Source organism: Culex pipiens, chromosome 1 (assembly GCF_016801865.2).
Source record: "Culex pipiens pallens isolate TS chromosome 1, TS_CPP_V2, whole genome shotgun sequence".
Lineage (NCBI taxonomy): Eukaryota > Metazoa > Arthropoda > Insecta > Diptera > Culicidae > Culex > Culex pipiens.
In genome coordinates this window covers 121969087-121996778 of record NC_068937.1, presented here as the reverse complement: position 1 = coordinate 121996778, position 27692 = coordinate 121969087, and the positions used below count along the sequence as shown (strand labels likewise).

The window sequence follows — 27692 nt, the reverse complement described above, 5'->3', positions numbered from 1 at the left end:
CCACTAAACGGACCTTTCGGAAACTCGATTGGTCATAAAGATTTCGTGCATGCGTCGGCAAAGGGTCCAATTCCGTCCGTTGTCAGTGTTATAATTGCGCACATCGATAACCTCCTCCAAAACATGGAGGTGATCTTAAGCCTTGCGGTCGATCGGCTCGAACAAAGCCATTCCGGAACTAGTGGTGAGTGGACGCATCCTCGGAAGTAAATTTAAAATTCACACGATGGTCAAGCTGGTGATTGTGGCCGTGGTGATGTGCCTTCAGGTTTGTTGGAAGATTTTTTTGGTTGAGACATGGTTTCAGGTTCGTACATTTTTCAGCTGGCTCAATCCCTCCCGGTTGCTCCGGCAGTCAAAGCTGTTGAACCCGTCAACGAAGATACCTCCGTGCTGGCCGAGTTTGATCGGCTGTTCAACCAGCTGCACTATGACATCGACTACAAGCTGCGCATCTACCGGATGAACTTTTCTCGCTCGATTAAGAACCTCAACGCACAGTTCATCTCCCGGTACGGATTCGTGATCACCGACATTCAGCACATGAAGCAGCAAGCCAAGGATGCCATTTTGGAGCATGCCCTGGACGTGATCGGGGACACCCAGAATCCGTGCATCGTGGCGTCAAACGACGAAGCGATCCGCCGGGCTACGCAAGCTGCCCGTGACCTGAGCGTCGTGTCCGAGCGAGCCTACGGATCCCTGGCGCTGTACTCACGAATTCTGGTCCGTCCGTACATCGATGCGTTCCAGGATGTATCCAGCGGCTTCCAGAGCACCGTTTTGGGACAGCTCGCCCAAAGGAATGCGGTGGTAGGTTTGCAGGACATTCTGGCCGATTTGGCGTTCCAGTATCTGGGCACTCCCTTTTTCGTGGACTTGGTGGCCCTTTCGTTGGACAACCAGCTGGAGGTGTTCGAGCTCTTCATGAACACTCTGCGTCGCGACGTGTTCAAAAGTGTGGACGACATTTCCCGTGACTACATCTACAACATGGAACAGCTGATCGAGGAAGCGCAACAGTGCGCGTAAGGTGTTGAGAGTTGAAACTTTGTTCTTTAGAAATCTGCACAGCCTTTCGGGATAGTTCAACTCTGGAGAAGTCCAAAAAAATAAAATAAATAAAACACTTTTTGAATCACAATTTAATGCTCGTATATTTCTGTTGGATTGTTCTGAACGATGGTGGGTATAATATTTAGAGTTACTCAGACATAAATTCAGCAATGACACAGACGTGGTATTGGGATGGGGTAATAAAAGTCAATAGGGAGAAAGCTAACATATTTTTTTCACACCTGTTTTGTTTTCGATTAAAATTTAAGAATCACGAAAAAATACAACACAAATGTTTACGCGTTACAATATAGACACAAATACTCTTTCGCTTTTGACGCTCGCTTGTAGTATAGAGGTTAATAGTAATAGAATGCAATAAAATCGTAGGTTTTTTTTAGATGATTGTTACGATTGGCCATCTTGGTTTTGAATGGAATGAATACAAAGTAAGGGATAAATGTTTGCCTGTGTTTCGAAAAAGGTAAACACTTTTCTTAAAAGCATTTACCAGTGCTTTGTCTAGCGTTTTGTTCTCTGTTGTTACATTTGGTATGATATAGATTTGCTTCTGGTTAAAACTTTTTCTAACATTTCAAACACTATTTCTCGTTGTGTAAATAATCTGCCCGGATCTAAAAGCTTCAATATATGGTATACAAATATCTGCTGTGTATAGAATGAACTCTCTTGGTGAACATTTCGACTAGACATCGCCAAAGTACGGCATACGACCCCACCAATTCAATTTTGCGCTCCCGCTTACTTGGCCGCTTCCGGTGGGCAATCCGGCTGGTTCGAGGGATGCGCAGCCCGGAACGCCGGATGGCCCTCGAGCTCGCGGTCGATCCGTAAAATGATCGGATACGGGCGCAGATCTACGTGGAAGCGTCGCGCGTTGAAGACCTGCGGAACCAGGCAGCAGTCGGCCAGGGTGATTTCGTCCCCGACGCAGAACTTACCGGCCGAAGTCGACAGGAGCTTCTCTATGGCCCGAAAGCCGCGGGTAATCCAGTGCTGGGCCCACTCCTTCTTTTTCTCCTCGCCGACGTGGATGAGGACGATCAGATTTTGGAGTGGTTGGACGCCGGACGTGATGACCTCGCAGATTTCGCGCACCTTGGCCCGCTTCAAGACGTCCTGAGGCAGCAGCGGACGCTGTGGGCGCGTCTCCTCCAGGTAATGCATGATCGCGACGGACTCCACTAAGGTATGACCATCTGAAAAAATATTTGAAGCTGGTTTAGTATTGTTGATACACAAACTTTTGGATAAACAAATTTCCCTCATTCGGAACATTTTTGAGGACTGTCGGTCATTCCAGTGTAGCCAATTCTATTGAAATTACCTCAATAACCATAATATTGTTTCACGATGCCCTATCCTCAACGCCGATCATTGAGGGTTGTTCTACACCCTCGGATACAACGCTGGGGAAAAGGTTATTCTCGGCGACTCAAGCCAAGCCAGCTTTAAATGCGCCGATTGTGGTGGAAAACAAAACGCTAATTTTCGCCAACCAACAAAGAAGAACAAATTGGGTACTAAAACCCTATGTCAATTTTTATGTACAACGGTAAAAAACACGATTAAAAACCATTTCTGATCACTTTTTTCATTTTAATGCAAAAAAAAAAATTGACACGACAATATTTTTTCGATGGATCAACTATGGTCCCCTTGGAACGAGCTGTCAAGTAGGAACTTTTCTGTCAAGAAAAACCGCGAGGTTAATTTTTCCAAATTGATTTGAAAATCCATTTTAAACTCTTTGTGGTCGTACAAAGGGTCATTGTACTCAGAAAAATAATATCAGCAATCTAAGCTTCATTTTAGGACCCAATTATGAGCAACTTAACCTAGTACAAGAAGTCTCTGGATGTTATTTATGAATGAGCCCTAGAACCGAAATTGTTCGTCGGACAGGCAAGAACATTGATTGTTTTATGAACACAAAGATAGCGGCATCAGTATAATTCAAACTATATTCTGGCCACGAGCGAAGATATGTTCAGTATGCCGGGAGTTTTACTTCCAACAGGTCGCGTTTTCAGAAAAAAAAATAAAGTTTCGAGTGAATTAGAATGACCAAGTGGATTCTGCTGACTTTGTTGGCTTACTTACAGGTTTGTTCAAAATTCAAACAGTTTGAATTTGAATGACCGGATTCTACTTGCAGCTGGCCCGTTCCGTATCTGGTGAAACTTCGGTGCTAACCGAGTTTGATCGGCTCTTCAACCAGCTCCACTACGATGCGAACTACAAGCTACGCATCATGCGGATGGATTTCTCGCGGACCATGAAGAACCTGAACGCCCAGCTGATATCACGCAACGGATTCATCGTCAGCGACATCCAGCAAACGAAGCAACGTGCCAAGGATGCGATTCTGGAGCACGGTTTGGCCATTGGAAACCCGCAGGATCCATGCCTGGTGGCGGCGAATGACGAAGCGATACGCCGGGCAACGCAAGCGGCACGTGACCTGAGCGTGTCGGCCGAAACCGTGTACAATGTGGTGAGATGGCTCCCTATCGATAGGTTCTATTCGGTGGCCAGGACGTTCCAGAACATATCGAGTGAGTTTCAGTGGACAGTGCTTGGTAAACTTGGCGAGGCCAACGCGGTTACGAACCTGCAGGAATTGCAGGCGGACTTGGCATTTCAGTATCTTGGGAGCGCCAACTTTGTAATTGCCTTGGAAAATTCAATCAACAATAGTTTGAGGTTTTTCCAGACTGGCATAAATCGTAATCGACGGGAAGCTTTCCAGCGCTGGGACGAGATTTCCCGGAATTACATCTTCAACATGGATCTGCTGATTGAGGAGGCTCAGCAGTGTTTCTAAAAATTGACTTTGTATCAGCTTATCGCTGCTAGTTGATGGCTAAATAAAATGAGTTGCATACCTCCCACAGGTATGGTCAGAGAAGGTTGTTTTGGTGCGGGTATTAGGGATCTAATCTAATCTCGGTGCCACTCGGCGGGGGTTGTATAACATTGCACCCGCGTATTCGCTTAGATTTCGATCGCGCCCTTTAAGAATTTATATAAGAAGTGACCAAAAACCGTGAACTTCATTTGAGAAGTGAATCTAAGAGTGTTTGGATAGCTTGCCGCCATGAAGTTGTTGACGCTAGCCGTGCTGTGTGGACTTGCGGTAGGTTCTCGCCAAGGATCAACTCTCGAATTGACACTGAACGTATCACATCCTCTTACAGGTCCTGTCCAGCGCTTTCACGATGTCCGAGCTGGCTCGGATTTCCGAGGAGTTCCGCGTCATGTTTGATGAGTTGCACGAGGAAAAGGACGCATTTGTGAATCTGGCCCGTATCTTTACCCGTGCCGAGCTGAAGCTGCTGAACGAAGCAACCACAATGAATTTGGCGGAATCTTGGAGCGACATCGAGCACCATTTTGACATCACCCGGTCTTTGATCGCCGAGATGATCCTCGCACCGGAAGCCGACGAGGAGTGTCTACTGGGCCTGACGGAGGAGATCGTCGCCGAGCAGATTCGCGCAGCGGACGAGATGAGCAACTGTGCCGCGGATAAGATCGCCATCAAGGAAGGCATCGCCGACGAGTTTCGCGATCTGGTCAACATTCTGCAGCGTATCTCTACGGCCGCCGCCGAGTACACCCTGTTCACGTACGCCTCGCACAACTCGTTCATCGATCCCGAGGGTCACATCGAATGGCTCGAGCGCAACTACCAGAACCAGGTTGACTTCTGGGAGAACGTGGCTCGTGCCGAAGCGCAGGAAGATCTGGACAACCTGGAGATCAACCGTCCCCAGCTGGTGGAGGAGAACCGCCAGTGTTTGGCTCGCATCCAGGACGCGATGGCCGAAGTCGATCGTAGCATTAACCAAAGGCTGCCGCGTTGCCTCGGAACGCGTCGTTAAAGTAAAGTGACGCTGCGTTTGTTCTGTTTTCCCAAAAATAAATTACCTTCCGATAATCGACTGGTTGTTTGCTATTACGAAATTCTTTATCTACCGACGAAATCTGCTATTGGCCACCATTTGGTTGACCGCTGTAAAATCTAATCTAATCGTATACATTTTGGCGATAAGGTGTTTTGGAATTATAAAACGACTCATTGTTATCAGGATCACCTGGGGCAAATTATGGAGTTATTTTCGTTTGCAAAGAGGATAATCGATGATAGATGACGCCAATTCGTCGATTGAGTTTTGAGTATCGATGTTTTCAATTTGTAACTGTCTTAATATTGATAGATCAGATCGAATTTACAGTAACGTGCAACGGATATTGATCAGCATACATGCAGTTTCTTGTGTAGTAATAACTGATAACATTTTTCACGTAGTTTTTTTATACCAATAAATTAAATTCGAGTAGCAATCTTGCAATAGAGAACGCAAAAGGTTATGCTGAAGAGCGAATTTGATTATTTTAAATATAAAGAAACCCAATTGACATCAATAAACCTATCCTTAACAAAATCTAAATAAAATTGTAATTTCTAACGCTTTTGTGGCTCGTGCATTGTTAGAATGACTATTTTTTTATCTGGTTTGTTTCACTACTATTTCATAAATTCTCCTCATTCAAGCAGTGCACGAGTCACAACAAACATCCAAAGGGGTCATTCTTAAGCAAAGTTTGCTAGACTTTGCGAAATAAAAATCGAGCATCGAGTTTTACGGTGAAATCTTCGACAAACTGGTAAAAAATTGTCAAAATCATAACATTGAAAAAAAAAAAAAAATGTCAAGTTTTTGATAACTTGTGAAGAATACAAGCACAGTAAACACACATCAAAAATTTTGTTTTTGTCTGCTCTTGTATTTTGTAGATGATTGGTACACTCTTAAAAGTAACCCTGTAAAAATAAGGGTAACACGTAATTGGAAAATGATTTTTTGGATGTTTCTGGATTATTGCAAATTTGAAAAGTACACTTAGTTCCCCATTAAAAGATATGTCTCTCGATTTTTTAATTGTTGGGCTACGGGAAAAGTAGCGGTTAACTATATTTTTTACTCTTTTAAAAAAATCGAGTTGAGCGTCCAATATTACATAAAAGTCTTTTTGACACAAAATTTCAATCTCTTTTCGTTGTCGAGCTCATTGAAAAACGTGTCTTAGTAAAAATCCAGAAAAATAAAAGGGGTCATACCGCCCCACCGTCAAAATTACTCCTAATAGCAAAATTTCAGGTAAATCGATAGGAGGTCGGGGCAACTTTTTCCGATTTTGTGTGGAGTTGACAGATAATAACCCAGGAGAAATTCTAATAGCTCTGGCAGGTTAAGAGATCAGTTCTATTTCCATTGGCTATTTAAACAATTTATTTGGCAACAGTTTTGAGAGGAACCTGCTTTCTCACTTCCTTTTTATTATTTGATTTCAGATTGATGGAATTCAGACTCGATGGAATAACATGCTGTTCCCCCATAAGTAGTAGTAAGATTGATTTTTTAATTATGTGCGTAATTAATTAAATTTGTAGAGTTTAGCAAATTTTCATTCGTAAAATTTTTGTTTTTGAATGGTTCTCGAATAACATCTTGATAAAAAGCCCCTGAATTACATCAAAAAAGTAATTTTGTCACACTTTAAGAAGGTTTGTAATGGCATAATGTGATAGTAACTATTTTCTATTGATATTTTCTTGTGATACGAAATACGGACTAATAACGTATTCTAATGTATCTTGCTTATTTTTTTTTTTGTTATAAAAACAAACATAGTAAAGTTTGATACGTCTCGAAAAAAAAACAAATCTCTTACGAGCTACTGTGTATTTCAGTTCTAGAGTTGATAACCAATGTTATCTCGCTTAATCTCCATTCAAACAATTAGGAAATATCCTGTTAGTTCTTCTTAACACCTAGCGCAGCCTTGAACGGCTCGGCGCAAGTCTCCATCTTGCCGCGGATGTACTCCTCAAACATTGGCATCTGATCGACAATCTTCTCCAGACAGTCCATGTTGTCGTCGACAACGATCGGCCGGTTGTACTCGATGGCATCGATTTGGAACTGGATGATGGGCAAGACTTCGTACTCCCACATGTCCCGAGATTCCGCGTACGTGCGGCGCAGATATTCGGCATGTTCCTGCGGATCGGTGACGGAGTTGTGCGTTGAGAAAGACCAGGTCGTGTATTCGCTCAGAGCGGTTGAGAGACGCTGCAGCAGCTCGAGAACTTCGTAAAAGGAGTACGAGAGGTCGTCCTTGACATCGGTGGTGAACTGGGAACAGATGCTCATACCGGTGGCCAGCGCTCGCTGCTCATCGCGGATCTCCGAAGCTAGTCCCAGCAAGCAGTCCTCGTCTCCACCGTCGAGGATGGCCGCGGCAATGTCGGTACGCAGCTCGTCGAAGCCGTACTCGATCACGTTGCGGGTTTCTCCGAGATTCTCCAGGATGTCTTCGTTCATGTGACGATACGAAGCGAACAGACCGGTGCGGGCAAAGGCCAGCATCTGGTCCTTCTCTTGGCTGAGTTCCTCGAACAGCACGCGGTACTCTTCGACGATCTCCACCAGTTCACCAATTGTGGATTTCTTGGACGGGATCGAGGACGGTGCGGCGGCAATGGTCTGAGTAATGGCGAAACGTGGATCTATTATGTCACCGTTTGTGATAACATCTGAGTCAACTCACCGCAAGCAGCGCTACTGCGCAGAACACCAACTTAACTCCCATCATCCTGCACTTTGACTAGAACTTCAGCAAATAGCGGAGCGCCAGGTGCATGCGTAGTTCTTTTATACAATCATCGACGAAGTGGAGGGACTAATTTCCCGTTTTAGATTAGATTAGGACGAATTGGGAGGACGGATGGTGAGGTTTTATAGTCAGGAGTCCGATAAGTGGAAGATTGCGGAACCGAAAGGAGCCCAAGCAGGTGTTCTTCTCGAAGCGGAACATGACTGTTGCCCCCACAACGTGTCGCTACGCTGCAGGTGTTCTTCGGCGAATGGCGTTCGCGTTGAGTCACACTACTCGTCGCTAGATGGCACTGCGAAGGATGACCATATCTAATCTTGGGTCATTTCGCACGATAACAACCCCAATAGACAACGAGGATCATCCGCTGTAAAGTAGCAACTCACTTCCGTCGTAACTCAGTATCGTTTTGAATTTGCACCCAGCAATGTCCGTGAAGAAAGCACTAGCAGTTGGCACACTTGTGATGCTTGCGGTGGCCCTTGTTGGTGCTGCACCGTCCTTTGTCCAGTATCAGGAATGGTTCAACAACTACAGTGCCATCGGGGAGCAAACCATGGCGGTCAAGCGAGCGGGAAATTCCAACGGAACGGCACTTTTTAACCAGTATTTAATCGCAACCCTGGCAAATGGAACGGTAGAGCTACGTCGCATCAACGCCGAAGCCTGGCAAGAGCTCGAAGCGATTGAAACGGACAGCCAGCCGTGTCGCGAGTCGGTTTACCAACTGTTTGAGTTCTACACCATGTTTGCCCAGCTGGACCTGCAGGACTGTGCCCGCGATGCGTCGAGAAGCCTTACTCCGTTTACAACGGACAGTTTCTTCCGTTATGCGAACTTTGTCAGCCGTGAGCTAAGCCGTATTACTCATCATGCCGTTGAGGCACTGGCAACGTACAATAAGATTTTGGAAGCGGACAATGTCGATCAACGGCTGGAGAACGATTACTACGACTTCAACTGGATGTTCAACACGTATCAGGGCGTGCTGAACGGAGAGTTGGGAAGATTCAGCAACGAGCATCCGATCGTGCAGGAGTTGGAGGATTGCGTTGAGGAGACTGTATACCTGCACCAGAGTGACATGTTCTACCTGATTAGCTACATGGAGTATTATTGCGGTGTGGTTGAGTCAAAGAAGCAGTAGCTTGGACATTCGACGGGTGCGTGGGATTAGGAAATGTACCCAAACGACAATAAAGATTAGCTGGACTGCTAGCTCATCACTATTTTGGTTGTCTTATCGTTATCTGGAACCTGTCATGAATCCGAAATATCATAAAATTCAATTGCTAAGATTGTGGTCAGTATTTATCTTTGTTAGCCAAGGGTCAATTAAGTGGCAGTCGCCTTTACATAATCTTGTCGCAAAACAAAACGAATCTTAACAATTTGCGTTTCTTGTCTATTTAACAATACATATGAACCATATCCATAGCATAGTCCATGAAGATGTGTTGCCAAAAAATGGCCTCATCAACGCAGTCATCCAATGATCTAAGAACTGTTTCCGCTAATGCCTCGTGTTGACCAATCTCTTCATCCAGGTGCTCCCTCCGCTTAGCCCATCCATCTTCGATATCTCCAAGGACCACCTGTAGTTCACTCTCTACTTCATCCCAGTCCAGCACTTGTCCGACATGCCTCAAAACGTCCAACACTCGTGAAACTCCCTGGCTGTTCCACAGTTGCGTTTCACCGGCCGGCGGCCAAAATCGCTCCGAAGCGTCCTGCGAGACCGACCGAGACCACCGGGCTGCACAGGTCTTGATGTCGTTCTCGCCAATCTCAACGTAAACATCAAATATGGTTCGGATGTAGTCCTTGCACCACTCACTATCCGTCTCAAAGCCCTCGATGAAGCGCCAAGCTTCCTCCGCTATGAAGCGCATCTCCAGCGTAAAGTTGGCGAACTCTCGGAGCGTTTGGTGGGTCAGCTGGAGTCCTAGGGCTCCGCTGGTGGATCTTAGGTTGAGGAGGTGTTCGTCGATGGTTGTGGTGTAGTTGACGATACGCTGTTGGTAGGATTCGAGCAGATTAGCTGATGCCCCGGAGAGCAGAAGCAAGCAGGTCGGTAGAATAACTAGATTCATGGTGTTGCTCGATAGAACTCTCCAAACGGACTGATGTTTGATAACACGGTATTGAACTGCTGAACAAATGAAAGGTTTGTTGCGCCTATGAGGTAGACCACAGACTTTCAGTGCGAATGAAACATTTCCAGTGGTATATCTTGCGAACCGTCTGGTTCGCGGATTATTCTGCGATAATAGGTCTAATTTTAATTAACCACGTACGATTTCTTGACCTTATCGAAGGGCCATATTTCACCGGAGATTACATCAGCTGCGCACCGGTGCGAATTGTGACCGAACTTAAAGGAATAATAACCCTTGCGTTCGATCCGCGCACTTCAGTGTAACTCTGCGCGTTACCTTAACAGTTCACAATGCTTCGATGTTTGGTGGTTATGGTTGCCCTGGTGGGCACCACCTTGGCTAGTACACCGTTCCCGGATTTCCAGGAGCGTTTCGCTGAACATAGTCAACTCGTGGAGCCCCAGCTGCAGGAACTTCGCGTGGAAAACAATGAAGCCCGGCTGGATCTGATCCACATGATCATCACGAGGACTGCTAACCTGACGGTGGACATGCGACAGCTCACCTCGGACACTTGGGAGAGAATCGAGAACGATGAGAATACTAACGAGGAGTGTCTTGTCTGGCTGAGGTATGATTTTGACTTTTACGTGTGGATCGGCGAACTGGATATCATGTACATGGCAGATGATATGGACTATTTCATGAGGTACGACGCGAAGTACCGCTTCAATCCGAGCGCGTTTTTCAAGAATCGCGAAAACAGCAGAGCCATCTACCAAACAGTGCAAACGTTGGGCCGGAATCGATTCATGGACAACATTAGTGATACGTTGTACGAACTGCAGGACGAGTTGGACTACTTCCAGAACTTGTGGGAAAGCTATCAGGAGGTTTTAAGAGAGGAACTGGAAGCGATCGAGCCGTTCACCGAGTTTATCGTGGAGGAGTTGGACTATTGGTACGAATATGCCATCAGATGGCACAAATACTTCATGGAAATGCTGGTTGACGATATCGCGTATTACTGTTGAGACTTGTGTAAGAAATAATTACTGTGGCATGAATAAATATATAAAAGAAGTAAGTTCATTTCTTCTGTTTTTTGTTGCATTTCCACAGGGCGGCGCGATTCTACACCCAAATATGGTAAGCACTCGTCTGAGAGAATAATGGCCTCGAGCCGGGAGAATAGTGGTACCATTTACGGACACAGAGAACGAAGAAAAAAACGAAGTTGACTTTATAGCTGTCGGCCACCATTGCTAGTACCAACCACTAGTGTCTTCCTTTTTATCTACAAGGACTTCGCCGCCCTGGGCTCCCAAGTGTATGAAAGTATGGCACGGAGCGACGGCGCCGGATACCCATATTTACACAAAGAATTTTAAAGCGCCCGCCGCGGGATTCGAACCAGCAACCTCTGGATTGTGAGTCCAGTGCGCGGTCCAATTGATCCACACGGGTGGGAACAAAGCTCAAAATAGCCGAGATAATTATGCTCTCGAGTTCATTTCCAAAACAAGTTCATCCTTCAAAATAAAAAAACCAAAAGTATTGAATCGAATCATGGACCTTTGATAAACTAACTAAATGACGTAAAAGGACTACATGAACCTTGTGACGAAAAAAAAACAACCTTCAACATAAAGACGTCATGAACATTTGGTAACGAAAAAGTTATTCAATTTGGCTGATAAAGTTTCGAAAAGAGCTACGTTCATCATCGTTTGTTCTCATTAGAACATATTCTTTTGCTTTTATATTAAAATGGGAATTAAAAAATGTTGCTCAACATAAAAGGAGAAAACTCGGAACTTAACAAAAAAACAAAAATCAAATTATTCGCTCTACAGCATTGCCTTGGCGTTCTCGATTGCGAGATTCCTACTCGAAACTTAGTGTCCGAAGGCTTGATTGTTGAGGCAATTGCAAACTACTTTTTACACCTACGCTTCCATCCACCTCGGAATTCGAACTGACGACCTTTGGATTGTGAGTCCAACTGCCTACCAGCGACTCCACCGAGAGAGGACCCAGGGAGACGACTCCTACACCTGGACTGAGCTAACGACCTAACCTTTAGGTTAGTCCGGGGCCAACATTTACTTCCCCGTCCGACGGAAGGCGTGATCAGACAAATCTCGTCTCGAAAAATGCCACCGGGACCTTCTGGGATCGAACCCAGGCCGACTGGGTGAGAGGCAACCACGCTTACCCCTACACCACGGAACTTAACCTCAAAGGTAATAAACCATATAAACTTTTTTGACAGGTGTCGTTGCCATGACTTTTTTTTTTTATTTGAATTTGGAATTGCGTCCAGTTGCGCGAAACGCGAGTTTTTTTTTCCGAATTGGTGCCCGTGCTTCTGGTGTAGGTGCCTGTTCTTGGCCGTTCCCGTGGCCGTGCTCTAGGCTATGTCCTTGTCCATACTCCTAACCGTGTTCGTGCTTTTGGCCGTGTTCGTACAACTGCCTGTCCCTGGCCGTTCCCAGGGCCATGATCTAGGCCGTGTCCTAGGCCGTGCTCCTGACCGTATTTGTGGCCGTGCGGAATGGAACAACAGAATAATTGGAACAAAATTTAAATGCTAAGTCCAAGGCAACGACAGCTGAGCAATTCTCTACGAAATCGGTCTTTTTTCTTCAATTTTATTTTTTGTATTTTTTAATCCGGCTGAAACTTTTTTGGTGCCTTCGGTATGCCCAAAGAAGCCATTTTGCATCATTAGTTTGTCCATATAATTTTCCATACAAATTTGGCAGCTGTCCATACAAAAATGATGTATGAAAATTCAAAAATCTGTATCTTTTGAAGGAATTTTTTGATCGATTTGGTGTCTTCGGCAAAGTTGTAGGTATGGATATGGACTACACTGGAAAAAAATGATACACGGTAAAAAAAATTGGTGAATTTTTTATTTAACTTTTTATCACTAATACTTGATTTGCAAAAAAACACTATTTTTAATTTTTTTTATTTTTTGATATGTTTTAGAGGACATAAAATGCCAACTTTTCAGAAATTTCCAGGTTGTGCAAAAAATCATTGAGCGAATTATGAATTTTTGAATCAATACTGATTTTTTCAAAAAATCGAAATATTGGTCGCAAAAATTTTTCAACTTCATTTTTCGATGTAAAATCAAATTTGCAATCAAAAAGTACTGTAGTGAAATTTTGATAAAGTGCACCGTTTTCATGTTAAATCCATTTTTAGGTGACTTTTTTGAAAATAGTCGCAGTTTTTCATTTTTAAAAATTAGTGCACATGTTTGCCCACTTTTGAAAAAAATATTTTTGAAAAGCTGAGAAAATTTTCTATATTTTGCTTCTTCAGACTTTGTTGATACGACTTTTAGTTGCTGAGATATTGCAATGCAAAGGTTTAAAAACAGGAAAATTGATGTTTTCTAAGTCTAACCCAAACAGCCCACCATTTTTCAATGTCGATATCTCAGCAACTAATGGTCCGATTTTCAATTTTAATATATGAAACATATGTAAAATTTTCCGATCTTTTCGAAAACAATATTTTCAAAATTTTCAAATCAAGACTAACATTTTAAAAGGGCGTAATATTGAATGTTTATTGTTTTCGAAAAGATCGGAAAATTTTACAAATGTTTCATATATTAACATTGAAAATCGGACCATTAGTTGCTGAGATATCGACATTGAAAAATGGTGGGCTGTTTGGGTGAGACTTAGAAAACATCAATTTTCCTGTTTTTAAACCTTTGCATGGCAATATCTCAGCAACTAAAGGTCGTATCAACAAAGTCCGAAAAAGCAAAATATAGAGAATTTTCTCAGCTTTTCAAAAATATTTTTTTCAAAAGTGGGCAAACATGTGCACTAATTTTTAAAAATGAAAAACTGCGACTATTTTCAAAAAAGTCACCTAAAAATGGATTTAACATGAAAACGGTGCACTTTATCAAAATTTCACTACAGTACTTTTTGATTGCAAATTTGATTTTACATCGAAAAATGAAGTTGAAAATTTTTTTCGACCAATATTTCGATTTTTTGAAAAAATCTGTATTGATTCAAAAAATCATAAGTCAGTCAAAGATTTTTTGCACAACCTGGAAATTTCTGAAAAGTTGGCATTTTATGTCCTCTAAAACATATCAAAAAATAAAAAAAAATAAAAATAGTGTTTTTTTGCAAATCAAGTATTAGTGATAAAAAGTTAAATGAAAAAATCACCAATTTTTCTTTACCGTGTATCATTTTTTTCCAGTGTAGTCCATATCCATACCTACAACTTTGCCGAAGACACCAAATCGATCAAAAAATTCCTTCAAAAGATACAGATTTTTGAATTTTCATACATCATTTTTGTATGGACAACTGCCAAATTTGTATGGAAAATTATATGGACAAACTAATGATGCAAAATGGCTTCTTTGGGCATACCGAAGGCACCAAAAAAGTTTCAGCCGGATTAAAAAATACAAAAAAAATCGAATTACCGAAATCCTAGAGAACTGCTCAGCTGTCATACCACTCAAAAGGCACTCTCAAATTGAATACTGAGTTCATTGAGCTCATTTACTACGTCACGGTTTTCTTGTCTACAAAAGAAAAAAAGATCGGAACTTAACCTCAAAGGTAAATAAATCAAATGATATTTTTTGACAGATGTCTTTGCCGGAACTTTGAATTTGAATTAGAAATTGGTTCCGGTAGTGCGAAACGTCAAAACGCGAGTTATTTTCCGTATGGTGCCCGTGTCCTTGTCCGTAATCCTGACCGTGTTTGTGCCCGTGCTTCTGACCGTGCTCGTGCACCTGCCTGTTCCTGACCGTTCCCGGGGCCATGCTCTAGACCGTATCCTTTTACGTACTCCTCACCGTGATTGTGTCAGTGCGAAACGGAACAACAGTATAACCGGAACCAAATTCAAAATTGATTGCTAAGTCCAAGGCAACGACAGCTGTCAATCCACTCAAATGGCACTCACAAAATTCTGAGTTCTTTGAATTCACGTCACGAGAGAAGAAAAGCAACTCACGACAAAATTTTGAGGCTAGGAATTTTGACAGGTATGATTTTCATAAATTATTCGCCTCCTTTTTTCTCCAACAGAAAACTGAGGACAATGTAGCTGTCAAACTAGGCCAAAATGTTAAAGTCACTCACAAAATGAACTTTGAGTGATTTGAGTTCATTTCTGACGTCACGATTTTCTCCTCTATAGTTTGACAGCTACCTCGTTCCCAGGTTTTCTGTGGGAGAGAAAAGGAGGCGAATACTTTATGAAAATCATACCTGTCAAAATTCCTTGCCTCAAAATTTGGTCGCGAGTTGCTTTTCTCCTCTATTTCATGGTTGTTCACGCGTGAGAGATTTATTCTACCATTTTCTGTTGATAGAGTTATCCTCTCTTTCGTCCTCTCTGCGTTCTATTGTGGCTGTATATGTAATGAATCCTTTGATGGTGATAAGTAATCAGCAGAACGTCAAACGATATCTTTAATCTGGTTATAAAAAGTTGTGCAATTCTGGTTATCTTCATCGGAAGTTATAAAAAAAAATGCTTGTGCTATCCTTATTTAAGCTGCACGAATACGGTAGTCAGATACATTCAAGTTTTGTGCGGTGAACAAGCAAAAATGTCTCCACCATTCATGCTGATGCTGATGGCCTTGGCTGGTACAGATGCAGCCTTCACGCGGTTCCAGGAGCGTTTCGCCGAACATAGTCAACTTGTAGAGCCAGAGCTGCAACAGCTACGCGGTGAAAACAATGAGTTGCGGCTACAGCTGATCCACCAGATTTTACCGAGATTCGCCAACTTGACGGTGAACTTGCGGCAGCTCACCTGGGACACCTGGGAGCACATCGAGAACCACGAGAAAACGACCGAAAGCTGCATGCCACAGCTTCGATACCTGCTTGATCTGAACGTTTTGATCGCCGAGGTGTACCTCACATCGCTAGCGCAAGAAATGTACTGGGAATTGCGAGATGACTTCCGTTTCCGGTTCAACCCAAGTGCTTCATTCATGAGTCATGAAAACACCAGGGCAACTCATCAAACGGTGCAGACGTTGGGACGGAACCGCTTTACGGACAAAAATGGAGCCACGTTGGAGGAACTGCAGGAAGAGTTGAACTATCACCATGATCTATGGGTAGTCTACGAGGAGATTTTGAGGAAGGAATTGGATGCGATTCAGTCCCTAGAGAACTATGTTATAGGAGAACTGGACTGGTGGTACGAAAATATTTTGGAAGATTATACTGAACGCATGGAAACGCTCATTGACCGCATAGATCTCTTTTGTTCGGAGCAAGACAAAGCAAAGTTGTTAACTATTTCAACGTGATTTGGATACTAATAAAACATCAATTTAATTCTGAAAGGAATTGCTGAAAATTGAAACTGGTTTTAATATTCGATTCCTTGCCATCATAAGTCAATTATTACTATACTTTCGTGAAAATTGCATAAATTTCTTGATTCATCAAAATTACACATTTCTATACAAAATTAAAATTAAAATCAAATATTAATAATCAGGAATTCTGATGAAGAGAATCGGAATAATGGCCACTTTTAACTTAAATAAAACTTCGACATTGAGGATCATTTCTTTAGTTGCCGAGTTATAGGTTTGCACAGGTTTTGCCTCATAAGCGGAAAGTCATGGGTTCATATCTCAGGGTGGCAGTCCTAGGTTTAAGTTCAGAGGTAGCACGTGCTTGTCTAGCACATGATCAAACTTGGGGTATACCTTTTGCGCCTCTTTCCCAAAATATTTTCCTTGTGACTTTGCATGTAAATAATGCCCAGCTAGAGCGTCCAATTTCCCATCCCGGGAAAAAATCCCGGGATTTCCCGAAAAAAATATTTCCCGTTTCCCGGGAAACTTTCCGGAAATTCCCGAAATTCAAGTGGAAGTACACATTTTCTTAACTATTTGGGACCAAATTTTTGAAAGTTGGCAAAAGAAATCAGTGAGAGAACTTGATATGATTTTATTCAATTCAATTTACTGTTCATATTGAACTAATCAGTTCGTCTGAAAATTTTATGTAAAGATTTATTTCAGATAACATTAATTTCTGAAGCAGAAATACCTAGATCTTGCTTATTTGTTAGAATGAAAATGAACTATTTCAATCTTGTTAACCGTTTTAAACGAAAATTGGTGTTATAACCTTTTCCTTCGTTTTTGTTTACCGCGACTTGGATTAAAGTTGAATTTGTATCATTAAATGTTTCAAAGAGGGTTTGCAAGAAGAATTTGTTAAATAGTACTCGAAATGATTCAATATTAAGTTAAATATTTATTAAGCACTCGAGCTACCAAGGTTGTAAGAAGAAAAACATGTATATTATTCATAACCTGAAACCAGTAAGACTTGTTCTGGAAAAGTTCTTTGCCATCAAATACATGATTTTGGCATGATTTTGTTTTCATTTCAACTTTATGTTATTCATATTCTCTCAAACTGGTCAAAGAGACTAATTTGAAAGCAATTTTATGGATGTGGAGCATGGATTCATTTTACTCACTGTCCAAAAACTTTGATAAACATATAACACTTCTCATATTGATGATCATGTTTTGGTTTTGTACGATCTGATAAACAGCATGAAAATTTAGTAAATTTATATATTTTCTTGAAGTTGTACGATTTTTTACTAGCATTCTAGCTATAAATTTATCCTTACACTCATTTTGACCATTAAAGTTGATGTTCTATACAATATTGTTGCGAAATATTAATCAAAACCAGGATCAGAATCATTTTCGATAAGTTTGAAATTTCCCGGGAATTGCCGGAAGAGCTTGAAAAATTACGAGACAAATTTGTCACCGATGAAAATAATAATAATAATAATTAAAAAAAATATCAAAAAATGCTGAAGTCACCAAATGGATCGAAATATCCTAACTCGAGATTTTCGAATAGGCCTGTTGGCTTAGCAGACATGCTCGAAAATGCCAATAACTGGGAAAGAGAATTTTCTCAAGAAAAATCAATTTTTCAAAACGTAGAGAATTGCTCCAATAGGTAAGACCAATAAATTGCAATGTCGCAAAAGTCATAGAAAGCTCGCCAAATCTGACTCTGGATTTGCGCCAAAACTTTGACAGGACGTGGGAGGCAAGGGGCTAGAAACTCTAATATTACTTAAGAATACTGAGTATACTAACGATATTCCAGTATACTTGTTAGTATACTAACCGAAAAGCAATAAACTGTTAGTATATTAAGATACTCTCAGTATATTGGTAAGTATACTGGCGATATGTAAAGGAAATAATAAGTATACTAACATATATTTTGATAGACTGGTTAAAATTATAATTATAGCTCTAAGAGTTTCCAACCCTTTGGTGGGAGGCTCCATTTCAATATGTACCGTTACGGTGCCGCAGTGAGCATCAGGACGATGGCAGCGGACGTGGATCGTTACGTGAATGAGAATGTCCAGGTTCGGTTTGTTCCGAGAGTTAAACTGGATGGGTCGCGAGAGTACCAGAGCCACCAACCAGACGGTGCAAACGCTCGGACGAAATCGGTTCATGGACAACATCGGCAATACGACGGAGGAACTGCAGGATGAACAGGACTATCACCAGCATTTGTGATCGGGCAATGAGAGTGCGTTGGAATTTAAACTGCAAGCAGTACTACACCTGAAGGAAGATGTTCTGGAATTACTGGATTGGTGGTACGTAAGTACAATTGAGTGGCAAAAGGAAAGCATTGCATCGATCATCGACAGTATCGATACCTACTGTGTGGACTAGGATGTCGTGAACATGGATATGTTAAAGGACGATCATCAATAAATATACAAGTTCAGCTATGTAACTCTGGTTTGTAATTCCTATTTCATTTTAGCAAAAGTATTCGATGTCCTCGATGACCCACTGCATATAGAAGTTATGCCATCTAATTGCATAATCATACCAATAGTCTAATTCAATTTGGACCAATTCGGCGAATGGCTTCATTGCATCTAATTCGGACACAAGAACACCTTGAAAGCTTTCCCATAAATTCAGGAAATATTCGAATTGCTCCTGCAACTCCACCAATGAGCCATTCAGATTCCTTCCCAGCGTGTGCACTGTCTGGTAGATGGCTCTACTGTTTTCTCGACTCTTGAAGAACGCCCAAGAGTTGAACCGGTTGTCTGCATCGTAGCGCATGTAGTAGTCCATATCCCTGGCGCACAGCTTGATATCCAGTTCAGCGAGCCGAACGTAGTAGTTAAACTCGTTCCTCAGATCAACGAGGCACGCATCGTTGGTACTGTTATTGTTCTCGATGTACTCCCAGGTTTCCGAGCTGATCTGGCGCATCTCCAGCGTTAAGTTTGCGATCTTCGATACGATCGTGCGGATCAGCTCCAACCGGACTTCATTGTTATATACGCGAAATTCCTTCAGTTGGGTCTCCACGAGGTAGCTGTGTTCGGCAAAACGTTCTTGGAACTCTGGAAGCGTGACGCCGGCTAAGGCGGTACCTAACACGGCTACCAAGATTAGAACTGATTGTAACATGCTGAACGGTGTTGTTCAGTGGGACGATGAACATGAACTTCAGACCTGGAGCTGACCTCCGCAAACGGTCCTGCTATGCTCCGAGACCTGTGATAACAGTGTGTAATCTTAAATCAACGTCAACCAAGCTTATCGACGGACTGTAAATCATATTCCAGATTATTCTGGAATATTTTGAGTCCTTGAAATAACTAGGCACACTTTCGATCACAGCCTTCAGTGCACTTTACCGAGCACGCTGAACAACTTGTCTCCAGCATGCTGCAGCTAGTCGTGATACTTGCCCTTTTGGGATCCACCTTGGCTAATACTCCGTTTCCGGAGTTTCAGAACAACTTTGCCGAACATAGTCAACTCGTGGAACCCCAGCTGAAGGAGTTCCGCGTGGAGAACAATGAAGTCCGGCTGGAGTTGATTCATACGATGGTTACGCGGACCGCTAACCTGACACTGGACATGAGGCAGCTCACCTGGGACACGTGGGAATACATCGAAAACCACGAGGATACCAACGACGAATGTCTCGTTTACCTGAGGTACGACTTTGACTACTACGTGTGGATCGGTGAGCTGGACATCATGTACATGGCAATGGATATGGACTTTTACATGCGTTACGATGCGGAGAACCGCTTCAATCCGAGGGCCTTCTTCATGAGTCGGGAGAACAGCAGAGCCATCTACCAGACGGTGCAAACGCTGGGAAGGAATCGGTTTGTGGACAGCATAACGGATACGGTGTACGAACTACAGGATGAGTTGGATTACTACCGAAATCTGTGGGAGAGTTACCAGGTTGTTCTTCGGGACGAGTTGGAGGCGATGGATGAGTTTGCCGAACTGGTAGAGTTGGAGCTTGACTGGTGGTACAACTACGCGATGGACTGGCACAGAGCATTCATGGGATGGATTGTCGAGGACATCGAGTATTACTGCGGTGACTGGCGAAAATAAGTTTGTTATCAATAAAAAAAAATTACAGTGAGGGGGTCTCAGTCTCAAGCTGTGATTTCCCTGCTTCCGGTCTAAAATGATTCGCCTGATTAGATTTGATTTACAATCAGTGCGATAAACCTTTGAGTTTTCCCTAAAAATGGTTTCATTCACAAAACCAGGGCCCAGTTTGCTCTTAGAAACCATCGAATCATTACAATGCTGAAACAAACAGCAATTCTTTTGTCCTTGATCGGGATCTGCTGCTCCCAGTCGATTCCCGAACTGGAATATTTCTCAAAGCAGTTCGCCAACCACAGCTGTACAATACAACCCAAGATACACAACCTAAGTGAACAAAACGCGGACGTTCGTCTCGAGTTGATCCATTGGATTGTGGCGGAGATCGGGAATCTCACCGTGGAAATGCGACGGCTAACCAACGAAAGCTGGTCGCGCATCGAGAAGCACGAGTTGATGCAGTATGAAGAGTGTCGCTACAGGATGCGATACTTGCGGGACTATTACGTTCGGGTTGGTGAGCTAGATATCATGAGGTGTGCGTACGATATGAATTATTACATGTGGCATGACTCGGTGTATCGGTTCGTACCGCGGGCGCAGTTCGTGAAGCGAGAAAACAGTCGAGCCATCCATCAAACCGTGCAGACGTTAGGGAGAAATAACTTTGTAGAGAACAGGGAACGGGTAGTGTGTGAGTTGGAGGATGAGCTTGTGTACCATGAGAATTTGTGGTCAAGCTACCGGACCGTACTGTGCGTAGAGATCGAGTTTATCAAGCCACTGAAAATGTTGGTGCAAGGTCAAATGGCGGCGTGGCATAATTATGCGATATATTGGCACTCTCTCTTCATGGGATTACTGGAAGTTAGCGTGGAAGATTACTGCGGAAATGACCCGTGGTGGTAGTAGTCTTAACGATAACAGCTAGATATAAGGTTGAAAATAAACTACTTTCATAGGTAAACCTCGGAAGTGTTTTATTAAGTAGCTTTAGCAGGTTATCGAATGTCACGGGAATTTCCCACCCAATATAGTATCTAATCAGAAGTAGACGCACGTGCAATCAACCCTTGACGTCAGTCGTTGTACCTCGGGAGTCCCCTCCCTTATTGACAATCTGACTCCAGAAACTGACGCAGATAATCGTGATCGTCGTCCTGCCAGAAGTAGATGTAGTACCGACACGATTCCAGCATATTGATGGTCTCGTGCGCATCTTCACCATGTTTGACCAGTTCCTCGTTCAACCTTTGCCTGTAGTATTCGCGAAGGTTCGTGTAGTAGTCCAGTTCGTCCTGCAATTCGTAACGAATGGCATCCATATCAAAGATGTCATTCCGACCGAGTGTCTGGATCACCTGGAAAAGCGATCGGGTGTTCTCGCGTGCGTACTCCTGCTCGACCGGAATGAATCGATACAACGCGTCAGCACGCAGCTGTAGGTAGGTCAGGTAGGCGCAGTCCTGGATGTCCCACTCCTGGAAGTAACGGTAAAGGTCGGCCAGGAAGAACACGTAATCGCGACACTCCTCGCTGGCTCCGTCAAAGTTCTGGACGTACTGTAAGAAATCGTAGTGTGCTCCTCGCATTCTCGGCACGATTTCTCCAAATTCGTTCAGGATCTCCCGGTTGAACTCGCGGATAAGCAGTCCGTTGAACTCACGCTTTCCTTGAAGTTCAAACTCTACCTCAAGTGACAGGGAAGAGAAGTTTGAGTTGAAGACTTGCAAAAACCCGTAGTCATCGTTGGCACTGGCTGCTCCAAGGCAGATCGCCGCCAATAGTAGGATTTTGTTCACCATGGTTCTTCTCACAGGTACTCACAGGTCGCCGTTCGACGGATGACTGAATCATGCGGAGTCTGCAGAGTACGTTGGATCTTGTGTGGCGATTGGTAGGATTTATGGCCACGGCTACCGTTTCGGGATAAGATAAGTTCGATTACGTCCGTGAAGGGCCGGTTTGTGTCCTGACTACAAGCAACCTTATCTCCGTGCGTAGTTTCGGCACACCATTCAGTCATTACGATGTTGTCCAACGTGCTGCTGCTCGTTTTCGTTGGCGCTTGTTCTGGAAGTTTCCTGCTAAACTACCAGCAGCAGTTCTCCGAGCTGAGCAAACGGGTCACCTGGGAGTTGACGGCAGCTCACGAGACCAACCGTATCCAGAATCGCTTGCTCCGACGAGATATTCTTGCTGAAATTGGGAATGGGACGGTAGCTCTGCGGACTATTCGTTTTGAGACTAATCTGACGGTGGCCTCGTTGAGGAGACGTCCCAACGCCGATCAGGATTGTCTCGATTCAGTGGACACCTCGCTGGATTCAATGTTTCACAAGACGGAGCGCTTTCTTCAGCAGTGCGTGTCCGACCTGTGTGTTTCATTGCAGACGGATTTTGAGAATCGTTTCTACTCACTTGCGATGGACCTGCAGCGAGAGTCGACCTATATGTTGCATACGGTCCTGGATTCTTTTGGAGAGGTTAACCCGCTTTTATCTTTGGAAGACATCGAAGGTCGACTGGATGCCGAGCTTGATCACTTCAATCAGGCATGGCTGGCGGGCCAATACAGTTTACAAGAGGATCTCAACAGCCATCAGGTGCTGACGGATAAGGTTGTTGGAATTATCAACTCGTGTGCTGATGGGATGGTCAGTACGCTTCCTCTGAATGTCAATAGTATTGTAAACTTTGCCGAAAATTATTGCATCGTCTAAAAATAAACCATGATTGGCTAATCTTATCACTTCTCAGCATTTAAATTTTTGCCAAACCCCTCTCGAACAAGTAGTATCTTTTCGGTAGTGCAGTGAGAATGTTGCTTCCGTTGATCTTCGGTACAATTCTGTTAGCATCCGGTGATGGTTTCCTCGTCGAGCGCCAGCTTCGCCTTGAGGAGCTTAACGGTCAGATGGTCCAACTGCTGAGTTCATCACATCGCGAAAACAGTGAAATGATTCGCAGTTTTATCGAAACGGATATTCTGGTATATCTGGGCAATGCCACAGTGCAGTTGCAGACGGTTTACACGGATGTAACGAACAAGATGAAGGAGCTACGCGCTGAGTCGGATGCTGATGATCGGTGTTTGGATACGATAGATGCCTCGATTTACGACGAGGTTCTAACAGGACAATTCTGGCTACAGTTCTGTGTCAGCGGAGTGGACTTCTTCCTGACGCGAGATCAGGTCGTCAGATTTTATCCCGTAGCGAACGTGCTCCATCGGGAAGCTACTAGAATGTCTCGAGTCGCTTTGGAACAAATAGGTGAGATGAATCCAGCTCTTGACGGTGGTGAGCAGCTCATGGAAAAACTAGACGGACTGGTGGGCTACTTTGAAGGAGTTTCGGAACGTGCAGTGCGTGATTTGGCAGAGGAACTGGACAAGCACGAGGCTGCACGCGAGGAGGTCGTTGAGTCGTTTCAAGAGTGTGTCGAAAGTCTATACTATTACTTCCAGGTGCAGCTATACAACTTGTTGGGATTTGCCAGAGATACATGTTTGAGTGAGAGTAAGGTTAACTAGTGATAAAATAAAAAAAAAAACATTAAAAGCTTATTTATTGAGGTTACTTAAGCACTGGTCCAGGTTACCTTTGACGTACTCTACGGCATAGTCAAAGAAGAATAAAGCTTGTCCCAGACACTTTTCAACGTCTACTGATGAATCTTCGAACTGCTCCACAGCTTCCATCAGTCTTTTATCAAGTAACTCTGAATACTGTGCCCATATTTCACCGAAAAAATAAAGTTCCTCTCTCAAGTATTGCTCTCTGTATTCTTCAGTTGATTCCACCTCGAACGCAACCATTCCCTGATTGAGCGCCAAGACAGCTGCTAGCTGTACTGAAGCTGTCAGCTGACGAAAGTCCGCCAAAGTATCTTCCGAAACGCTATCGTAAGCCCTTTCAGCACATCCGGACAGGTCCTTGCCCATCGTCTGCGCGTACAGCATCTGCTCAGCCAGTGCTTGCTCAACGCAGCAAGACTCGCCAAATGACAGAATGTACTCCAGCGATTCAGCTGTCCGTGCCCTTCCTTGGGCGGTGTGGCATCCTATACTATCCAGGGAATGTCTCAGGAAGCTCGATATCATTGAGGAGTGAGAATCTCGATAGTGTCCCAGTTGGATGGTTACATCTCGACTAAGACTGTTCAGCTGCTCCTGGTAGAAGCTGATGGATGAAACGGCGGTGTTGACCAGGCAGAGGAGGGTTATGACTGACCGTTCGGGGGACATTGCTTGACGAAATGTCGGACGATCGGGCTTGAGTCACTAGGATTGGGCAATCGATATCTAATCGGAATGGCAGGATGTTGGATTACCGGAATTTATTGCGCGATAAGATTGGTCGTAAAGATTTGTATTAAGTCCGACAGAAAAAAAAAAAAAACTGTTTCAGTAAATTAAAGATCATTCAACGAAGCAGAATGAAGTTGGTAGTACTGTTGATTCTGGGAGCGACGCTTCTCGAAGCAACTTCTCTCGAGGAGTTCCAGAGCAAGTTTAACGAACTGGGAACGGATATTGATCAGCAGGTTCAGGAGCTTCGTGCCAGCAACAGTGATGCCATCCTGGCGATGAACCAGAAGATGCTGCGAGAGCTTGGAAACTACACGATAGCTGCGCGAGAAGCGTTGATTGATAAGAACATTACAATTCAGGTTGAGGAGTGGTTGAACAATGATCCGAACGCGCAAGGCTGTTTCGATTGGGCGTACGTGCTGGTGGATCTTTACGGGTGGTTCATCACGTGGGATATTGGACTGTGTGCGGTTTATACGGCCGAGGAGATCAACGCCGAGTCGCAGTATCACTTCTTTTCCCATGCTCATTACATCATGCGTGCCGGTACGGAAGGTCGTGGAAGGGTGCTGGAATCGCACGGCCTTCACAGGACAGGTGAAGTTCGATTGGAGTTTGTAAAAGATCAGTTCGAATGGTTAAGCTACCTTTGGGGTAACTACCAGAACGTGCTGAAGCAAGAGATTGAAGGTCATGAAAAAACTGGAGATTGGATTGCAGCAGAATTAAATGATTGTCTAGAAAGGGTTTTGGAAGATGTTGATTTTTACATACAGTACATTTCTGATGAGCTGGAGTACTGTTTGGCAAATTTGGATATTGAAGACAAATAAACTGTGCTCGAATTTCCCACCATTTTATTCATCTTTGACAGTTTTTGTTTTTGTTCAGATAGTACTGAATGTATCCCATATGAATGTTGTACTGTTCGATGACGTCTTTAGTGCATATTTCCGTACGATCTATGATAACTTTCTGAGAGTTTACAAACCCATCAACTGCTTTTTTCAACTTTTCCACCGTCTTCAACCACTGACACTGCTGTTCTTCCAGTTGTTCCGAGACATTCTTTTCAACCTGCTTGCGATCGATACTCTTGGCCAACTCTCTAACCACCACCAGGGTCACTTCACTTGCTTGCAGTCGCGATCGCTCCAACACCAACGATACTCCTTCACGGCCTGCATCATCAACCAGGTTCACAACCTGTACAGCACACTCCTGCATCCCCGTGACCGCTTCTTGAGCGTGAGCCCAGTACAAATACCCCACAACTTCCATGCAGTACTTGTCGGTCATGTTGTAGCCTTCGATGAACTCGCCAGTATTCCGGTGGATCTTATCCAGCTCCTGGTACGCTCTCATCAGCGTTCGTACCAGCTGCTCGTTCAACCGCTCCATAGCCGTTCCGTACGTGGACTGCAGGTTTCGGCTGGTCTCTAGCATCGTCTTTCCCAGCTGATTCAGATCATCCTGCAGCAACTGTAGCGTGCTGGAATTTCCCAACACACCTCCAGCGATGAACGTGCCGCAGCACACGAGCGTTATCAACAGCAGTCTCATGGTGGTCTTCTTGACGACCCGGGCGATACGCAACGATTTTATACGACGTCAACGTTGTTCAGAGATCCCGGCCCGACTGAAGCAGCCGTGGCGATAGATATAGGTGTGACCGTTAAGATATGGCGGCAAGAGGTCAAAGTACGGTGCACAGTTCATGGTGCGTCAACTGCCACTTTCTTCTCAAGGGTTAGCAGGCACATGCAGAATTAATCGATTGGACGATAAGCTGTTCGCCGATAGTGGGCTATCGACTGATAAGAGTTAATTGATACTGGCGCAAACTGGATCTGCGTCATGTCATGAATAAAGAAAGAGAGTGAACGGCATACACTTCTGAATACAAATCTAGATCTGTTGTATCGAACTCACAATAACTCTATTCAGATCAGAACTCTTGCGATTTTTGTATGACGTTACAAAGTCAGTTGGACTGCTTCTAAATTCTACGACGTGATTTATTTTACAACCACCAAAAGGCTTATTACGATACCTGGGTTGTTCCATCAACATTCCATTCAACCAGTTCTATACCTGCTTATCATTATGTATACTTAAAGCAGTTAAATGAACAGCAAACTTTGACTCACCAATCTGCAGCGCCGGGACCTGCTCCATCGGGTTAACCTCGCGATACTCGTTGCAGTGCTGCTCGCCGCCCGACTTGATCAGGCTGATCGGTTTGATGTCGTACGGGATCTCCTTCAGGTTCAGCGCTATCCGGACGCGCCACGAGCAGGAACTCCGCCAGTACGAGTACAGGATCGGCTGCGTTTCGGGGAGGGTAACAAGTGCGTCATTAGTGGATGCCATCTTGACCGGGACTGACTAGGGGACTGGTTCTGGGCAAACATTTAAAGAAGTTCTGATGTCGGCAGGGAAAAACAGGTTTCATTCCACTCATCGGCAGCTTAGCGATAACCAGTTTATCTCTAGGGGTAGCTCAGCCAAAGTCAGTGGAGACTGTGTTCCGCTGGTTGTCTACCCTCAGGGAAATCATAAAGTCAACAGTGGAGAGTTTCCATAAAGCCGCCGGCGCCGATAGCGTCAAGGTCATATTTGTTTACAAACACGGACTTAAGTCACTGACTTACCTTCGACATCGCCGATAGCGACATCGCATTATGAAACTTTGAGTAATTAATTTTGCTGCCGTATCGTTCCACGGTGAAGAAAGGAAAGAGTTCAGTTTGTTGTATTGGTTGTCCTTGTTTCGTCGAAACAGAAGTGTGAAACTATAGAAGTTCGAGACGACTTTTCAAATGTGTGCTCCAAATTCAGTCGGAAAACGTGGAAATCACAGAAAAAATCTAAAATTAAATTTCACTGAGAATTTGTGCGTGTTTAGAAAATGGCAGAAGACGAAAAGGTGGTGACACACTGAAGAAAAAGATGCTACTGGGCCGGTTGTTTATGCTTTCACTTTCGTTTGCATGGTTTTTTCTATGTTGTTGATGGC

General features: G+C 43.8%; 5 protein-coding genes across 6 annotated transcripts; 3 read left to right on the top strand and 2 right to left on the bottom strand.

The window, feature by feature from the left end:
- The first annotated feature begins 108 nt into the window (after positions 1–108).
- Positions 109–1144, top strand: LOC120428006 (uncharacterized). Its single transcript, XM_039592976.2, has 2 exons — positions 109–268; positions 325–1144. Exons 1-2 carry the CDS (start codon positions 227–229, stop codon positions 1030–1032), a joined length of 750 nt encoding a protein of 249 aa, XP_039448910.1. The 5' UTR covers positions 109–226; the 3' UTR covers positions 1033–1144.
- On the bottom strand, positions 1139–27491 carry LOC120428008 (probable maleylacetoacetate isomerase 2). Of its 2 annotated transcripts, XM_039592979.2 has the most exons (3): positions 27328–27491; positions 26824–27001; positions 1139–2276 (listed from the first exon to the last, which is right to left on the bottom strand). In XM_039592979.2, the coding sequence occupies exons 1-3, from the start codon at positions 27349–27351 to the stop codon at positions 1819–1821; spliced, it is 660 nt and encodes a 219-aa protein (XP_039448913.1). In that variant the 5' UTR covers positions 27352–27491; the 3' UTR covers positions 1139–1818. The 2 variants fall into 2 exon arrangements, with proteins under 2 accessions (XP_039448913.1, XP_039448912.1); XM_039592978.2 differs by lacking the exon at positions 27328–27491 and having other exon boundaries at positions 26824–27135.
- LOC128092442 (uncharacterized) lies at positions 2905–3931 on the top strand. Its single transcript, XM_052706253.1, has 2 exons — positions 2905–3182; positions 3236–3931. The coding sequence occupies exons 1-2, from the start codon at positions 3141–3143 to the stop codon at positions 3902–3904; spliced, it is 711 nt and encodes a 236-aa protein (XP_052562213.1). The 5' UTR covers positions 2905–3140; the 3' UTR covers positions 3905–3931.
- LOC120428007 (uncharacterized) lies at positions 4058–5024 on the top strand. The gene is made up of 2 exons (XM_039592977.2): positions 4058–4216; positions 4278–5024. Exons 1-2 carry the CDS (start codon positions 4178–4180, stop codon positions 4962–4964), a joined length of 726 nt encoding a protein of 241 aa, XP_039448911.1. The 5' UTR covers positions 4058–4177; the 3' UTR covers positions 4965–5024.
- LOC120428004 (uncharacterized) lies at positions 6816–7858 on the bottom strand. Its single transcript, XM_039592973.2, has 2 exons — positions 7699–7858; positions 6816–7634 (listed from the first exon to the last, which is right to left on the bottom strand). Exons 1-2 carry the CDS (start codon positions 7741–7743, stop codon positions 6903–6905), a joined length of 777 nt encoding a protein of 258 aa, XP_039448907.1. The 5' UTR covers positions 7744–7858; the 3' UTR covers positions 6816–6902.
- Positions 27492–27692: the final 201 nt, after the last annotated feature.

Bases quoted from the DNA above. Each gene is read 5' to 3' on its own strand.
- LOC128092442 (XM_052706253.1), top strand. From the start codon at position 3,141: ATGACCAAGTGGATTCTGCTGACTTTGTTGGCTTACTTACAG. The intron at 3,183-3,235 runs GTTTGTTCAAAA...TTCTACTTGCAG, and splicing joins CTTTGTTGGCTTACTTACAG to CTGGCCCGTTCCGTATCTGG.
- LOC120428004 (XM_039592973.2), bottom strand. From the start codon at position 7,743: ATGATGGGAGTTAAGTTGGTGTTCTGCGCAGTAGCGCTGCTTGCG. The intron at 7,635-7,698 runs GTGAGTTGACTC...GCCATTACTCAG, and splicing joins GCGCAGTAGCGCTGCTTGCG to ACCATTGCCGCCGCACCGTC.
- LOC120428006 (XM_039592976.2), top strand. From the start codon at position 227: ATGGTCAAGCTGGTGATTGTGGCCGTGGTGATGTGCCTTCAG. The intron at 269-324 runs GTTTGTTGGAAG...TACATTTTTCAG, and splicing joins CCGTGGTGATGTGCCTTCAG to CTGGCTCAATCCCTCCCGGT.
- LOC120428008 (XM_039592978.2), bottom strand. From the start codon at position 27,046: ATGGCATCCACTAATGACGCACTTGTTACCCTCCCCGAAACGCAGCCG. The intron at 2,277-26,823 runs GTGAGTCAAAGT...ATATTTTTTCAG, and splicing joins GGTCCCGGCGCTGCAGATTG to ATGGTCATACCTTAGTGGAG.
- LOC120428007 (XM_039592977.2), top strand. From the start codon at position 4,178: ATGAAGTTGTTGACGCTAGCCGTGCTGTGTGGACTTGCG. The intron at 4,217-4,277 runs GTAGGTTCTCGC...ATCCTCTTACAG, and splicing joins CCGTGCTGTGTGGACTTGCG to GTCCTGTCCAGCGCTTTCAC.